Genomic DNA, 17,956 nt, shown 5'->3' with positions numbered 1-17,956 from the left:
AGCAGGTGGGAACCTCAGATTAGCATAGGGAGAATAAAGATGTTCACACATACTCTTGCCAGTTAGTTTGCACAGGTTCCTAGGACATGGCTCGCCATCCTGGCCAGTCACTTTCCGTGGGTTTGCTCTCAGGTCAAGGTCTTTTAAGGTTAAGGAGCACTGGATGGTAAACAACTTGGTGGAAATGGAGTCAAAGTTACAGACACCAGTTTCAGATTTAAGAATTTGCGCTATGGAAACCTCAGGTGTTGCTTGTTGGGTTTGGAAAATAAGCAATGTAGCAATGCAGCTGATCAAATAGTCTCACAAATTGTTAGAGGCGAAGGTAAACGGGGCAGCAGAAAGAACTTTTAAGAGAAGTAGAGAAAAGCAGTTAGAGATTACAATCAGAAACAGGATGAGCCTGATACCATCCAGTTTTTTTTTAAAAGATCATAATATTGCTCTCGGTGGCTTTCATGCTTTAGATGTAGTGGTGATTAATCAAGACTGATATATCCTGTCAAGACTACATTTCTTGAACTTAAGGAAGCTAAGATAAGGTTTGTTGTGTGGAAACAGCCAGATTAAAAGAGTAATAGTATTAGTGAGTACTAGCGCATCAGGATTAGTACAAGTGTAGGAAGGAACTGCAGATGCTGGCTTAAACGGAAGATAGACACAAAAAGCTGCAGTAACTCAGCGGGACAGGCAGAGATGCTGCCTGTTTCGATGTTACTCCAACTTTTTGTGTCTATTTTAGGATTAATTCAAGGATGTGATCGAGCAGTTTGGTAGCTATGCTAGTGTTGTTGCTAATCAAAGACCAAAAATTAGATGAAAGTTTGAAAATAATACATGACATAATTCTTCCCATTGCTGAATAAGGAAATGTCACTGGAAGGTGAAATAATGAAACAGGTGGATTATAATGCATGGGAATGGTCAAGAAATGGGCTCAACTGTGAATGAGTTCATGGAGTGGCAGAGTCAGATGAGATGGCAAGATCAAATGAATTATTTGAGATGTTTACTGAGTGACAGTTTAGGAATGAGGACAATGAGCTCATGAAAAAAAGAACATTATGAAATGGAACAGAGGCAATTGTCAAGTATGAGAAGCCACTTTATATGGACGCATGAGGAGAGAAGTTACCATTGAGAAAAAATAAATTACTTCTTGTACATGGATGTTGGTCGCACAAGTGCATTTTTACAGAGTGCCATTCTCAGCTAATCTTTTTTTTAAACTTAAAGTAAAACTAAACATAGAATATACAATAATATCCATCTTTTTTTTTTTAATCGAAGGATAATGTAATTGACGTTTTACTCAACCTTCCTTGACAATACAAAATAAATAAAACGGGTGATAAATTTTCCGAGCGTAAAGGTAATTTGGATTGGAATAAGTAAACTTACTCGATTTCTTGTCTTCCAATATGCATGGTGGAATAACTAGAGACTTACATAATTCAACAAAAGAGACAGTAAATATGTACATACTACCTAGACAAGCAATATACATATTAGGCATTCGTATTTGACATTTTGCATTCTGTGGTGGGTTATTATTCACAGATTGCGTTGTCACAGGTCAGAGAGCAAGATACGAACCTCATCTGGGGAGAGCAGTTGAAGTCCCATTGTGGAGCATCTGAGAACACCTGAATTTCTTTCCCCCATGGATTGTCACTCAACAAAAGTTTCATTCAATATTTAGGATTCACAACACACATACTGAAGATTAAAAAAAACAGAATAGGCTGGAACACCCTCTCCAGGTACAATTTGCCATTTTGTGATGCGCTGTGGTTAAGACTAAACACGTTTCAGCACAAATGACACAGATGCCAAACATACAAATACTGTCACCAGAGTATTTATTATCTGATATATTAATTACTTACCTCATCATAGAGGCTGCCACTGACATCTGCTCCATAGATCGGTGCTACAAAGGTCAAATTTTTCCAGTATTTGCGTTCAAGGTCTTCATAATCAAGGTATCGCGGAGTACAATATCTGTTTCAAAATAAATTATTTGAAAGGTCTTTTACAGCAAAACTCAGAAAAGCATCTTAAAGCTATAAAAGTACAGAATCGACATATTCTCATGTCAGAATACGAGCTTGAACCTCAATGAAATCAGGCATTACCATCATAAGAAATTGACTGTCGTAGGAAAAACACTTATTTTGTTGCAATTCTCTTCCGTCCCTTATAGGGGAGGTAGAGGTTAAGGGAGAAAGAGGAGTAAATCACTGCTTGGATGAGAAAATACCTCAGGCAATTTATTTGTTGTGGCCTAATTGCACTGGTACAAGAAATGCAGGTCAGTACTAAAGCTGCAAACAAGGTAAAGTAAAACATACTAGAAATACTCAGTAGATTAAGCAGATCTCAGGTAAAAAATCTTTCAGCTGGAAGAAATAATAAAATTTGATAATCGTGTGTATTTGGCTTTGAGTAAAATCTGAAAGATTGTTCTTGATTTTGTTTCAACCTTGCCACCTTGTGGCTGCAATAGATGTATGTGCTGGCAAAGTATCAGAATCAATTATAATCTGGATGATTGAAGAAGTAAAAGCAATTGCACTAGTCACTAGCCTTACTTTGTACAATGGAGAAAATGTAAATTACTTAAGATCCTTTCAATTGCAAAATACAGTTGGGCAATTTTATGCAGTTTCCAGAATCAGACACAAGGAACGGCAGGTGCTGGTTTACAAAAAAAAGACACTGGGTGCTGGAGTAAGCACTAAAAACGGTTCAAGCAGTATCTCTGGAGAACAAGGATGGGTGACGTTTTGAGGAATGATTGTAGTATGGACAGAAAGCTGGAAGAGAGGTGGGGATGGTACAAAGTCTGGCAAGTGTGCATTTTTTTAAAATTCTGTTTCAAATATAAAACTATTTTATGAAACCAAAATGGATTAACATTATGTAATTGCATTATGCCATTGAAACCCATTTAGAGTCCACTAGGATTCACTTACAACAGTAACTTAAATGAAGACCCCAGGAATAATTATAAGGCTGAATTATGTTAAAAATATAAGAAAAGCTTACAGCTTATATTTAGTCTCAATTCAGGCTTTTCTCCAGTAGATTAATACAGAAAGGCAAGTCTAGGCTTGCCTCAGGTTGCTGTGTATTGAGATAATGAATGACTAACATTTGTCTACCAAGTGACTAGAGAGGAAGCAGAGAAGAAGCTAAATTGATCTCACTAAGGGGCAATGACAAATAGCTGATGTCTTTGATATGTAAAATGCCTTGCCCCAAATGTCCGATGTCTGTGAGGGAGGAAGTGACGAGAGAGGAAACTAGATTGATCTAAGGGGTATTAACAAATGGCCAATGTCTTTAATATGTAAGATATCTTGTACCATATGACAAAATGCCTTTGATGTGATGCATTCTGTAGAAGCCTTTATTTCCTGTACCTCTGACCATGACTAATGTTTGTGGAATGTGCTAGGGTGACAAAAAAACACTATATAATACGATGTAATTCTGTTGTTCGAAGAAGTGGATGAGGACAGTGAAGTGTCTGTTTTGCTCACTTGACTAGAGTTCTCCCTTCCATCGGCCGATAATAAGCAAAGTTTTGAACTGGTCTACCAAACGTTTGTGAGTTGTCTGTGTATTAAGGAGCGAACCTGTTTAGTTGTTATAAAAGTAACTTTTTCAATAACAAACAAACCTTTGCTGAAAATATAAATCAAAAAAGATGTATCATGGATATTTGCTATGGGTTAGATTAAAATGTTGTCTTTAATCCATCAATCATTTTGTTTTCTTATTAAAACAAGAGTTTATGTTAAAACAACATTGATGTTTCTAAAAGCTTCAATAAAGAGCAAAATCCAATAATTAAAACTAGAGCCAGGAATATTATTGGAGCAGAGGCCAGCCACCTACCTACCTGCTAAACCCATTCTTACTTTGGGCCAAATGCCCAACTGCAAATGGGACAGAGGCCGATTTCAAACCATGGAAAAACCCAAAGTAGTATAATGGCAGCCAATTAAACCAGTCCCAGTATGAAACATCCATCAAAATTGGCAAAATAGTGTGAATTTTTGCAAATGTCTCGAACATTCATAAAATACTAAACATTGCTTAAAATAATAAAAGCAAATAAATATTAAGAGAAAATTAAAATGCTTCAAAATTAAGTTCATTTAATTAGTTAACTTATATCAAAACAATGTACCCTGCCTGAAACTATATTCTCCCTTATAGCCATTCCTCTTCCCTGAAATGAACAGAGTTGATGAACTGCCTCAGCCATTTACCCTCAAGTAATTGCTGGGAATTTGGAACTATGTAGACCACAGTGTATTAATTGTCCTGATCAACTGTCCACTATGAAAGTTTTTTCACTGTACCTCGGTACACGTGACAATAGACTAAACTGAATAATGTACTTTGAGACTTCTGCACATGCTCGTACATTTGCTGGTGTTCCGAACTTCCGCATACTTTTGCATAATAATGATGGTGTAATTATGCTCCTACAGCTTACCCCCTTAGTCTAGTTCAGTATAACACTGAGTCAAGCACTGGATCAACTAACTCTTTATTCTCACTCACAAAAGAACTTCCTATACAATACCTAACCAACACCGTGGATCCAATTCTTGTCTCTACTCATCCAAGCCCTTCAGCCTCGTGCGAACAGACACCTCCAGACAGTCAACAAAGTCCCAAGTGCATTTCCAGAAGATCGACCTCGATCCATGTGGTGTCCCCTCTTTTATACTGTATCGGACCCGTGGTGCGAAAATACATTGGGGGGCAATTTGGCCAATTTATTTGGGCAATATTATCAATGACAGTAACACTTGGAAAGATTGGTGCAATGATCTTTGCGACTAGGATTCCTGCCAAATGACCTCCCACCACCGTCTTATGGCAATTGGCATGTAGATGGTGACAGCACACACAATTTCTGACTTCCTTTGTCACAGTCTTTGCTTTGAATTTACTCTGATGTTTGGTGAGAATTGACCAAATGATCTGGATCTATCTCAATTTGCTTATTGCCACACAGGCCGACAGCAGACACTAGCTCGCTGGCTCTCCACTGCTCATGACCATCTGAATAAGATGACACACATGTCAAGCTGCTGTTTATCGACTGCAGATTGGCATTCAACACTATAATCCTCTTCATTACCAAGCTCCAAGACCCAAGCCTCTGTATTTCCCCTTGCAACTGGATCCCTAACTTCCTCATCAGCAGATTTCAACTAGTGTGCATACGTAACAACATCTCCTCCTCACTGACCATCAACAAAGGTCCGTGCCAAGGCTGTGTGCTTACCCTCCCGCTCTACTCACTTTACACCCATGACTGTATGGCTAAACACAGCTCCCATGCTATAAATTAATCAACCATCCTGTTGTTAACTGAAACATGTGTGCAATAAGTCAGTGTACAGGAGAGAGTTAGAACGGGTTCGAGTGGTGTCGCAACAACAACTTCTCATTCAATGTCAACAAGGTCAAGGAATGTCTTGGTTCAGAAGGGGAACGGCAGAGGCTCCTTTCATTGTTGGGTTGTCAGTGGAGAGTGTTAGCATTACATTAGCAAAGGCAATTCGTAACTCCACAATTGCTAAAACTCCACTTCTTAAAGCAAAACACTAAATATGCATAATTTAAGCAGACTGTTGTCTAAAGTAGATAGTTTGCTTTAAAATATAACTTCCATAACATTTTATTTTAATGTTCTTAATAGTAAAGTGAAGGTCCATGAAATAATATTCTCTCAATATTACACTTACGTATCATTATTGGCCAGATTTCGGAATTCCTTTACTTTCAACGGTTTTTTCTGTATGTTATACTGGGTAAAAAGACCAGACTGTCCAGTAACCATTTGTTGAATGGGAGTAGGAATTACCAAGTCATCAATGTTGTCGTAATTTCTTCTTGGTTTCCAATCCTTTGGAGGAATCACCTAAGAACCAAATTTGAAATCTCAGAAGATGCAAGTAATCCTTTATTTGGACAGAACCATTTATTAAATCTTGTTGTTCATATTGTTACATATTGTAAATAATAAGAAAACTCTCTTAAATTGCCTCACATACCAAGACAATTGAAGACATTTTAGCATAAATTAATTATAGTAACCAAAGGATTTATTGAATATATATTGTAGTTGTGGTGTGGCGGCGCCTAGTACGCCTAGCAGCAGCGGCTCATCTGCAGTCCGTCTGTCTTTATTTAAATTTTTGTCTCGTTAAATGTATGTGTTGATTCTAGTTTTTTTAGGAATGGGTGACGTTTCGGGTCAAGACCATTCTTCAGACTGGTTAGGGATAAGGGAAACAAGAGATATAGACGCTGGTGGAGAGATAAAGAACAATTAATGAAAGATATGCAAAAAAGTAACGATAATAAAGGAAACAGGCCATTGTTATCTGTTTGTCGGGTGAAAATGAGAAGCTAGGGCGACATGGGAGGGATAGACAGAAAGGGAATGCCAGAGCTACCTGAAGTTAGAGAAATCAATATTCATACCACTGGGCTGTAAGCTGCCAAGTGGAATATGAGATGCTGTTCCTCCAATTTGCATTTAGCCTCACTCTGTCGATGGAGGAGGCCGAGAACAGAAAGTTCTGTGTAAGAATGGGAAGGAGAATTAAAGTGTCCAGCAATCGGGAGATCAGGTAGGTTCAGGCGGGAAGAGCGAAAGTGTTCCCCGAAACGATCGCCCAGTCTGTGTTTGGTCTCGCCGATGTATAAGAGTTCACATCTTGAACAAAAATGGGAGTGGCTGCGCTGCCTTGCAGCTGCGGCTCGCCTACAGTCCGTTTGTCTTTTCTGTTTTTTGTTTTCTTTTGTCCTGTTTTTGCGGTTTGTTTCGGTTTATTTGGCTGTGTGTGTGTGGGGGGGGTGGGTGTGGTGTGTTTTTTGGCTCTTCCTTCGGGGGGATGTGACTTTTCCTGCCGTATCCTCGTCTCCGTGTCCGTCTGCGCTGAGGCCTATCGCGGAGCTGGCGGCCTCCAACTGCGACCGACCTCGAGGCTGTGGAGGCTGTGGAGCAGAGCCAGGACTTACCAACGCGAGCCTGGCCGACTTCGGGGCTGTGGTTGCGGTGCGGCACAACTTCCGACTCGACTTTGGAGCCTCGGAGGCTCGGCCGCGGGCCAGTGGGCCAGTGGACGACATCATCGGGAGCTCGAGTTCTGTTTACCGGAGCTCCCGCAACTACAGCTGCGTCCGCTGGACTGGAGGACGGCAGCTTCGGCAGCTTCGACAGCTTCGACCGCCCCGGGCCGCAGAGTTTGAACCGGCCCGTTTGCGGAGCTCGGATTCAGCCTGCGGGACTTACCTACCATCACCCGGCGGGGTCATAACATCGGAGGCTTGGATTGCCTCAGCGCAGAGGGAAAGCAAGGAGGGAAGAGACAATGACTTTGGGACTTTAAACTGTGTTGAGTGTTTGTTATTTATTCTATGTTATGACTGCAGGCTAAACCATATTGTTTATTTTGTTTTTGTTTTTGTCTTTTGTTTTTACCTTGTTTGGGATGTGTTTACCTTGTGTGGGACTAAAGATGGAAATTAGCTACTGGCTACAATCTTGCATATTACATGCAAATGTTTATTAATATGCACTGTCCCTAATAAAAAAAAAAAAATCAATTCAAACGAATACAGTGGATGAGGTTGGAGGAGATGCAAGTGAACCTCTGCCTAACATGAAAGGACAGTCGGGGTCTCTGGACAGAGTCGAGGGAGGAGGTATAGCAACAGGTGTTGCATCTTCTGCGGTTGCAGGGGAAGGTACCTGGGACGGGGGTGGTTTGGGTGGGAAGGGATGAGTTAACCAGGGAGTTGCAGAGGGAACGGTCTCTGCGGAAGGGGGAAAGGGTCTGAGATGTGAAAATGTGGTTAATGGTGGAATCCCGTGGGAGGTGGCTGAAATTTCGGAGGATTACGTGTTGTATGCGACGGCTGATGGGTTGAAGGTAAGGACTAGGAGGACTCTGTCTCTGTTGCGACTAGGGGGAGGGGGAGCAAGGGCTGAGCTGTGGGGCACTGAGGAGACACGAGTGAGGGCCTCATCTATGATAGGAGTGGGGGAACCCCTGTTCCCTAAAGAATCCCAGATGTCCTAGAATGGACAAGGACAAGATGAGTCAGAATGAAATGCTGATATTGAAACACCCTCAATACCTCGACGAGTACTGGGTTACAATGCAAAATGGTCTAAAATTTAATCTCTAAAATTAAATTAAAGAAGTCACGTCAAGTCAAGTCGCTTTTATTTATATAGCACATTAAAAAAAAAAACTCTCGTTGGCCAAAGTGCTTTACATTGGTGGAGGTACTAACGTTATACAACAGTGGTTCATAGATTAAATACAAACATCACTACATACATATAGCCCTCGCTCAGAGGACGTCAAGAAAGGCTTGGGAGTAAAGATGAGTTTTAAGTCTCGACTTAATAGAGTCGATGGAGGGGGCAGTTCTGATGGGAAGAGGGATGCTGTTCCACAGTCGAGGAACTGCAAACGCAAAGGCGCGGTCGCCCCTGAGCTTATGTCTAGACCGCGGGATGTTCAGTAACCCCAAGTCGGCTGATCTGAGGGACCTGGAGGTGGTGTGGTGGGTAAGCAGACTTTTGATTTAGGTGGGGGCAAGCCCATTAAGTAGACATAAAGGAGAATCTTTAAATTTATTCGGAACCGCACAGGGAGCCAGTGGAGAGAGGCCAGAATCAGGTGATGTGGTCCCTTTTTCGGGTGCCCGTCAGGAGTCTCGCTGTGGCATTTTGGACCAGTTGCAGGCGGGACAGGGAAGATTGGCTGATGCCAGTGTAGAGGGAGTTGCAGTAATCTAGGCGGGAGGAGATGAATGTGTGGATGATCTTTTCGAGGTCATCAAACTGGAGGAATTGTTATATTTTAGCTATCGTCCGAAGCTAAAAGAAGCTAGCTTTTACCACGGCATTGACTTGTTTGTCAAATTTCAATGCTGAGTCAAATATCACGCCAAGGTTTTTGACGTGAGGTTTGAGTAGTGTGGTAAGGCTTCCAAGGCTGCCTACTATCGTTATGATTGAGTCCGAGCGTGGAGAAAGAAAGTGGATTCTTGTAAAACCACAATAAGTAGAGATATTCTACAACTGGTATTATTAGAATGAGGGCGAAAAGCTAACAGTTGCTGCCCGGAGAAAAGCTGCCTCTCCGACCAGGTAGGGACCCTGAAAAGCAGTCCCCCCCCCCCTCCCCCCCCACACACATAAAAAAGACTAGAGCTCCGAAAAAACAAAAACCCAACTAACTAAAAATTTTAAAAAGTGAAAAAACGGACAGCTGCAGGCTGGGTAGCCATACCTATACAGGACGGCGCCCCCCAATACTGTCCAATTTACCTCTACTCTATTGTTGACATTAGACTTTGTCTATGGAACTAGTGCGCTACAATGCTGAGAACTATATTTTGCACCCTGTATCTTCCTCTTTGCTCTATTGTACTTGAGTTTGAATTGATTATATTTATGTATAGCATTATCTGATCTGATTTGGTAGCATGCAAAACAAAGCTTTTCACTGTACCTTGGTGTATGTGACAATAATAAACCTAATATACACCTCGATTAATTGTACATATTTCTATCAGGTCTCCCCTCAACCTCCAGCATTCCAGAGAAAACAATCCAAGTCTGTCCAACCTCATCTAGGAATCAATCCTGGTAAACCTCCTCTGCATCCTTTCCAAAGCCTCCACATACTTTTTGTATTGGGATGACCAGAACCAGATAAAACCACACATATCAACTCAACTGACACACAAAATGCAAACATCATCAAATACAAGTAGAATTACTTAGAGTTTAATGATACAACATGGAAACAAGCCCTTCGGCCCACCAAGTCCACGGCGAACATCGATCACCTATTCACACCTTAGGCCCCTTTCGGTCATGACTGACCATGGGTGTCTCCAGGGTGCTATTTCCTATATGGAGGAAGCCTGTGCGTGACTTTGTTTGTTTGCACAGACAGTCACCCCACGGTCCTTGACAGATCTGGGTCGGGATCCAGTGGCATGGAGTCTAGGACGACTGGAGACCCTTTTCTGTTGCAGCCTTCATCCGCCTTCCCAGCTGTTGTGATGCTCCACTAAGGTCAGCCATCGTGCTCCGCCTGTTCCACCGTTCGCTCTCAGGATCTCAGGACCACACAAGCTTTTCCACCACGACAAGGTGACATGTTATCCCACAAACCTGGTCTATGTTATTCCATATTCATTAATTAAACTACAAAAATTGGAGTTTATGATCCAATATTGTCCTTCGGGTTGCAGATTAGGCAGCCTTTCCTGAAATTGCCAAGAAAATCAGAAACTTAAAAAATGCTTTTCCTCTTTTCCCTGCATAATTCTCTGTAACCATATCTGAGAATCTTTAAACTTTAAAAACTGATAGAAATGCAAACATGAAATAGTAATGTCCAAATGGAAAAGAATCTAGACATCTACAGCATGAAAAGATAACTTAAATTTAAACATCACTTTTCATTTGCATGGTTATTCATTTCTAGATTGATTTCATTCATAGTTGGTTACATAAGCATATTAAGTTTACAATGTAAAGAAATTCAAATAACTTCACAGTCTGGGACTGCCTTCGAGTGAGTAAGCGAGTAAGTATAGATAGATTATCTTTTAAGATCTTTCGGAATGTAAAAATAGTTTTCACCCATTTAAGTAATAGAAACATAGAAAATAGGTGCAGGAGGAGGCCATTCGACTCTTCGAGCCAGCACCGCCATTCATTGTGATCATGGCTGATCGTCCCCTATCAATAACCCGTGCCTGCCTTCTCCCCATATCCCTTGACTCCACTAGCCCCTAGAGCTCTATCTAACTCTCTCTTAAATCCATCCAGTGACTTGGCCTCCACTGCCCTCTGTGGCAGGGAATTCCATAAATTCACAACTCTCTGGGTGAAAAAGTTTTTTCTCACCTCAGTCTTAAATGACCTCCCCTTTATTCTAAGACTGTGGCCCCTGGTTCTGGACTCGCCCAACATTGGGAACATTTTTCCTGCATCTAGCTTGTCCAGTCCTTTTATAATTTTATATGTTTCTATAAGATTCCCCCTCATCCTTATAAGATCCCCAATCATCCGTATTTTTTACAGTGTTGTAAACAAAAACATACTTAAGCCCTCCCTTCATCACCTCCAGTTTAAATTCCATTTGGAATATTTTGGAGGACCAAGAACCAAGATACTTGCAAAAAAAGCAAAGTACAAAGTAAGAGAAGAAAATGGTTCTGTGAGAGCAATAAACCCAAAGTGTGAGCTGAGTGAAGAGAGAGGATGGGGAAATAGAACATAACTGAAGACAGCTGGGAAACAGAGTTTAATTGGCTGGCACAGATAGTAACAAGGGGGCAGGTGGACTCACTTTTAGTCTAATTACCTTATTAACATGCAATATTACTTTTAGTAATTTATGAATGCTTACCCTTGGGTCCCTTTACTCCTCCACCATCCTTGGAAATATCACATAAACAATGCTCAGCCATTTTATTCTTCCTAAAAGATATTACTTTTTTACACATTAAAAATTATTTGCCTGCTATATACCCCATTTTAACTGCATGTGTGTGTTTTGTGGCATTCTTGCTTTAAATCAAATAGACCCAACAATTTGGCATTTAATCCAATTTGGCATTAATTTTTTAATTAAGCTCCCATTTCTCAATCATAAGAACAAAGAATGAGTAACAATGGTTTCAGCACTAATCCTTCTGCACACTGTCCATATTCTGTTAGTCTAATAGGCTATGGTTAAATCTACTCATCATTATTTTTTTCTGTAGCCAGCTTGCTTCCTGGGACAAACACATGCTCCAAATAGTAAGTCAGCAAAGGCTATTTGGCATAGATTCCTGGCTTCTTCAATCACTCCATTAAGTATCCACCAGCCCTCTTGTATGACACTCTTTTCTAAAAATTACTTTCATATTTATGTAATCATTCTTCTATTGCCTCTGCCTTATATCCCTAAACATACAAGAATGCCAGCATCTGGCTCAGGGGCCGTGCACGCTCTCTGTTTGATCAGTTCATTAATTTGCTTTGTTTCTATCCAAAATATCTTCTATAACTTTTTTCTATATATAATATAGAAATTATCAACATCACATTTGAGAAAATTTGGCATGTCTCCAATGACTCTAACGTCTACAGATGCATCAGAAAACATACGGTCGGATTGCATCACAGCTTCGTTTGGGAACAGCTCTGCCCAAGACCCCAAGGAATTGCAGAGAATTGTCGATGTAGCCCACTCTATTACACAGGTCGGACTTCCCACCATTGACTCAGTATACACTTGAGGCTGCCTCAGAAAAGCAGCCAACATTGTCCCCTGAATTCTATCTATTGCACTTGAGTTTGATTTGTTTGTATTTAATTATAGTATATCTGATCTGTTTGGATAGTTTTTATCTGATATATTTTTTAATGCTTCTGAATCATGTATCCATTGATGGATTAAATGGTAAATAGCTGTTAACAGGGTTTCCAACCTTAATTGAACATATATTGCAGGAGGTTTTCTGGGCCACCAATCAACACTCAGTCAAACAGACTATTTTTGTTACAAACAGTAAACAAAAATCCTGAAAGGCAAAAAGAGCATCATTTCTTTATTGCTTCTGAGTGTTCTTTTGGTCCACAGAGTAGTGCCCAGAAGATTAATTTCTGGGATCTCAAACACAAACTCAGAGGGACAGCAAGCCTATTATATAACTGGTTAAAGTGGGAATTTGTGGAATAATCATTTAAAATGAAATGTGTTTCAGAGATGACAAGAAATAGTTCTGTCCTTTTTCACAACTGATCTGAAGCAAACCATTCAGATCAGTTGTGTTGGAAGGAACTGTAGATGCTTGTTTATACCAAAGATAGACACAAAATGCTGGAGTAACTCAACAGGTCAGCCAATATATCAATGCTTTTGACTGTATATTGATACGTGACAATAACAAATTTAAACCTAAATATTGATGGTCATAGATGACCTTAAGGCTGAATATTTCCTGCCTCCACATTGTCAAATGACTTGACCCAAGGCTCTCAGCTCATTGATTTATGCATTGTTTGTAATCACCCGGCTTCCCACATTCATCCCTCCTGAAATACATCTTCATCCAAAATCCTGCTGCTCCCATTCATGCCTCTGTCCAAAGATGTACATTGGTTCCCATCGAGCAACACCTTAAATTTAAAATTATCATCTAATTCTTTCAAACACATCCATGACCTCCCCGTGTCTTCTTTTTTATGATCTCCTTCAGGCAGCAATATCTACGACCCCCCCCCCCAATTCTGGCTATTTTAAATATCTCAAAATTTTAATCATCCTATTGATAATCTGTCAAATCCACCTAAGATTAATATTCTGCAACTTCCCCTCAAAATTATTTGGCTTCTTTTTTCCTTTAAAACGCTCCTTAAAACTTACTTTCAAATGCTTTCCTCATTTTTCTATACTGGGCTTGGTATTAAATTTGGCTCATAAAATTTGTGTAAACTCGTTTGGATATTTTACAACTTTGAAGCTGACATTATAAATACAAGTAGTTGTTGTTATTGGCTTCCCCAGTTAAAACTGATGGAAAGCAATCATTCAATGAGAACAACCTTACCAGTAAAACATTAGCAGTTCCTTGGCAAGGTGAAAGCATTTACTTGTCTGATTCTTGACAGAATCAGTCAGCATGCTCTAATGGTTGAACTCCCCATGGAGTACCGTACCAGAGCACTTAAGTTCTTTGATTGTGTGTCAGGTTGGAACGTAACAGAAGGAATATCAACCCCATTCATTTTAACCATATAACCATATAACAATTACAGCATGGAAACAGGCCATCTCGGCCCTACAAGTCCGTGCCGAACACTTATTTTCCCCTAGTCCCATCTACCTGCACTCAGACCATAACCCTCCATTCCTTTCCCATCCATATACCTATCCAATTTATTTTTAAATGATAAAATCGAACCTGCCTCCACCACTTCCACTGGAAGCTCATTCCACACAGCTACCACTCTCTGTGTAAAGAAGTTCCCCCTCATGTTACCCCTAAACCTCTGTCCCTTAATTCTGAAGTCATGTCCTCTTGTTTGAATCTTCCCTACTCTCAATGGGAAAAGCTTAATTTTAGAGCTACAAGAAAGAAAGAAGGCAAGTCTCAATTATCCTAAGAACAAAAGCACTGGATTGTTGCAAAAATCAATCTGGCTTACTAAAACAGTCCAGGGAAATACATTTTGCTGCCCGTTCCTGGCCTGACCTCAATGTGACGAGAGTTTGACTCTCCTCAATTCAGGGGAGATTAGGAATGGGCAATTAATATTGGAGTTGCTGGCTGTGTCCACATGAAAAAATAAAAACATACCGTAATAAAATGGTTACATTTTATAAATACCGTCTGTAATGCTCTTATTTAAAAGTGTTATGTAATTGTACTTTAAAAAGGTTAAACACTTCTCAGAATGTTTTATTTATTTCACTTTTAATACTTTTCGATACTTCAAAATGTCATGGGTAGTTCACAGAGCATTGCTGGGAACATTGGCATGCAGGATCTCACACAAGAGGTCCTAAATGTTCTTGGCCAGCAACTTTAATCTGATGGATCTGAATAAGTGTGGGACAGAAGTGGTATCCAAACCAGAAATATAGACTCTAGAAAGCGAATTCCAAGTCTTGATTGTTATAATATGTCAGCGCTGTAGATGGCCACTATTTGTATACATTGGGTATGCAAGCAAAGAGTTTCACTGTGCCTTGTGACAATGTGACAATAAAGTATTCCATTCCATTCCAATTTTGGTGACAATCCATCGAAGTGTATCATGCATATGTTTTCAAAGGTAGACACCCAATGCTGGAGTAACTCAGCGGGACAGACAGCAGCTCTGGAGAGAAGGAATGAGTGACGTTTTGCGTCGAGACCCTTTTTCCCTCGTTTTCCTTCAATATCTTGATTTCATTATTTGTCTTTTTTATTCATCTATTTTTAGGCTGCACATAATGAGATAGGAAATGACAGGTTAATCTCCTTCAAATAAAGCTTGGGAACCACACTGCTAAAAGTCAAGTTAAATTTGTCATATGCACAATTATGCGAGAGGCGCAGGTACAACAAAAGAAATCACTTGCAGAAGCAGCACAGGCACATAAAATTAAGCAACATACAATTACGTAAAGTACACATCTTGGTCTCAAGCCAAATTCTCCTTCCCTCCACCATTTTCCCATGAGTACTCCCACTAGTCCAGCACTAAAGTCAACATATAGCAATGAATTCCTGCTGCCAACGCCAGTAACCTCCCTCCACATTCTACCACTGCATCAATGAAAATGGGCAAAGGGGAAGGAGAGGGGGATTATAGGAGGACATGAGGAACTAAGCAAAGGTATTATTTTCATATCTCTTATTTCCTTACAATACAGGTAATTCAGACCTGTCAGTTCAGAAACTTGTCAGTATCTTTGTTGAACTAAATTAATGCGCATGTTGCAATCAAAAGCGCTTGAACAATTGGTTGGGAAGAAAGCCAAACTGTAAGAAAGACGACTGCACCTCGTGCAGTTTTTACCAGTTCTCAGACCAATGCCATCAGGCTATTTGTCCATTTATTATCTACTTTCTTGATTAGAACGGGTGTCAAGGGTTATGGGGAGATGAAAGGAAAATTAGATTAGAAAGCAGAGATCAGCCATGATTGAGTGGAGGAGTAGACTCAATGGGCGAATGGACTATTTCTACTCCTATAACTTGTGATCTAGTGAAATGATCATGGATACTGAAAAAAAGAGAATGTATTTCTTACCTTCGCAAGGCCAGCTCTGTGCGCACCCTGAGACTCCATGTATGCAACATACTTAGAAAAATTCTTAAATTCTTCCATTGTAGGATGGAAGGTCATGATTTTGCACAATGAATTTGATGGGGACCCTGCTTCTTCGGTGGCCATGATGACAAATGCACGTGTGACTTTTACCTAAAATTAAAATGATAATCTATATTATTTAACAGAGCAGGAAGACACATAACATTCACTTTAATGGATTAAGCATTGATGTTATTTGTGCCACAACCTTAGGCTTAAATTTTGATTCAATATTGCAATGGTATTCATGTCAGATACAGAAAAGTGAATGCATTTGAAGGTGTCATATTGGCCTTACATCATGGAGACAAAGTAGATTGTGTTACAAAACAAACTGATGGAGGAATTCTGTGAGTTGGGCAACATCTGTAATGGAAAATGGACAGACAACATTTTTTCAGAGTCCACAAGACACTGCAGATGCTGAAATCTTAAGTAAAGAAATCAAACTACTGGAGAAACTCTGTGGGTCAGGCAGCATCTGTGAAGTGAAATGGACAGATTTCAGGTTTTATCCTTCTTCAGACAAGAAACACAAGAAACTACTGGCTGAAATCTTGATTAGTCCGAAGTAGGGTCCCACCCAAAATGTTGTCTGTCTATTTGCCTGCACAAATGCTGCCTGAACTGCTGAGTACCTCCAGCATTGTTTTTAACTGGGTTTTCATCATGTTCTACAGAGGTCATAAACCTGAAATATTAATTCTGTTTCTCTTTATAAATGCTGCTTTCTAAAGGCACATCTTCATCTTATTTGACCATTATATGGACAATCTGCATTGAGAAAGGAATACAGATTCTATTGGACCATCAAAAGTGTTTTATTGTCATTTGTCCTGTAACGGAACAATGAAGTTCTTACTCGCAGCAGCACAACAGGTATGTAAACATAGTACAGGTGCACAACCTTTTATCCGAAATTCCAAATAACGAAAGGCTCCGAATAGCGGACATTTTTTCGGTCCTTGAGGAAAGGTCCTTGAAGACGTTCACCGAGGGCGGCCCGCAGAGGTGACAGCGGAACCTCCGGTCGGTCCTTGAAGAAAGGGGAACTAAATCCCCATTCATAAAAGAGAAGGTGAGGGTATATTGCGCGGGAGGATTAATAATTGACAATCTGCTGCTGCCTGCCCGCTGAGTTAAAAAGTTCCCACGGTAGACTCACGATACACAGTGTATCGTGAGTCTTGCGTGGGAACTTTTTAACTCAGCGGGCAGGCAGCAGCAGATTGTCGCTCCCTTCAGTTTCACCCCACCTACACCCCTCTGCTTCCCGGCCATGTGTGTGACCCCCTTCCCTCCCCTCTCCAGCTCCCCGCCCATTGCATGGGCGCGGGGGCTTTGTACTGTCTTCACGTCGGCGATGCCAGCAGGTCAGTGCCAGTCACCGGAGACGTCAGGACCAACGGGACACCGACCCCCAGGCCCACTGCAAGCACGGAGATCCCAGAGACCCACAGCCAGCAGCAGCCCAGCCCCGTTCCAACTCGAGGAAAACTGCAAACTGGCCGGAGACGTCAGGACCACCAGAAGCCGCTCCCCGATGGGCCGCTACGGCGACAAGTGGCAGTTCGCCCACAGCCCGAGCTGCGCCCCCTCATCGGGACACCGACCCCCAGGCCCACTGCAAGCACGGAGATCCCAGATCAGCAACTCCAGCCCAGCCCCGCTCCAACTCCAGAGGAACACGCTCCCCGTAGGGGCAGAAGCTGATGGTGTGCAAGGTACGTCTTGTTCTTGGGGTGGCACAGCTCGGGCTGTGGGCGAACTGCCACTTGTCGCCGTAGCGGCCCATCGGGGAGCGGATTCCTCTGGAGTTGGAGGGGGAGGGGGGTATTGTGCTGTTTAATCGCCCCCTGCTATCCCAGGGACAGGGAGACACAGTGGCTTTTGAGAATGGTGGGCAATCACTTCCAAAGTTCTGCCCACACAGTCAGTACACCTCTCCTACACTTGTCTCCCGCACTAAGATCATCTCGCAGAGAATGATCCCAGCCTAACCCTCCCTATTCTCTCCTATTCTGCAAG

General features: G+C 41.3%; 1 protein-coding gene across 5 annotated transcripts in view; it reads right to left on the bottom strand.

The window, feature by feature from the left end:
• The window catches only part of kdm4c (lysine demethylase 4C), a 353,632-nt gene that overhangs the window by 311,181 nt on the left and 24,495 nt on the right, over window positions 1-17,956 (bottom strand). For 3 of the 5 annotated variants that reach the window (XM_033017965.1, XM_033017969.1, XM_033017967.1), the window contains exons 2-4: window positions 15,869-16,039; window positions 5,778-5,953; window positions 1,890-2,007 (exon numbers count right to left, since the gene is read on the bottom strand). In XM_033017965.1, the coding sequence (XP_032873856.1) occupies window positions 1,890-2,007; window positions 5,778-5,953; window positions 15,869-16,012 (438 nt within the window). In that variant the 5' untranslated portion in view covers window positions 16,013-16,039. The remainder of the gene's footprint in view (window positions 1-1,889; window positions 2,008-5,777; window positions 5,954-15,868; window positions 16,040-17,956) is intronic. The other 2 variants (XM_033017966.1, XM_033017968.1) reach the window with 1 other exon arrangement.

The sequence above is a fragment of the Amblyraja radiata genome, chromosome 3, assembly GCF_010909765.2.
Source record: "Amblyraja radiata isolate CabotCenter1 chromosome 3, sAmbRad1.1.pri, whole genome shotgun sequence".
Taxonomy (NCBI): Eukaryota; Metazoa; Chordata; class Chondrichthyes; order Rajiformes; family Rajidae; genus Amblyraja; species Amblyraja radiata.
Note: the sequence above shows the minus strand (reverse complement) of the source record. Positions and strands in the feature narration are given on the sequence as shown.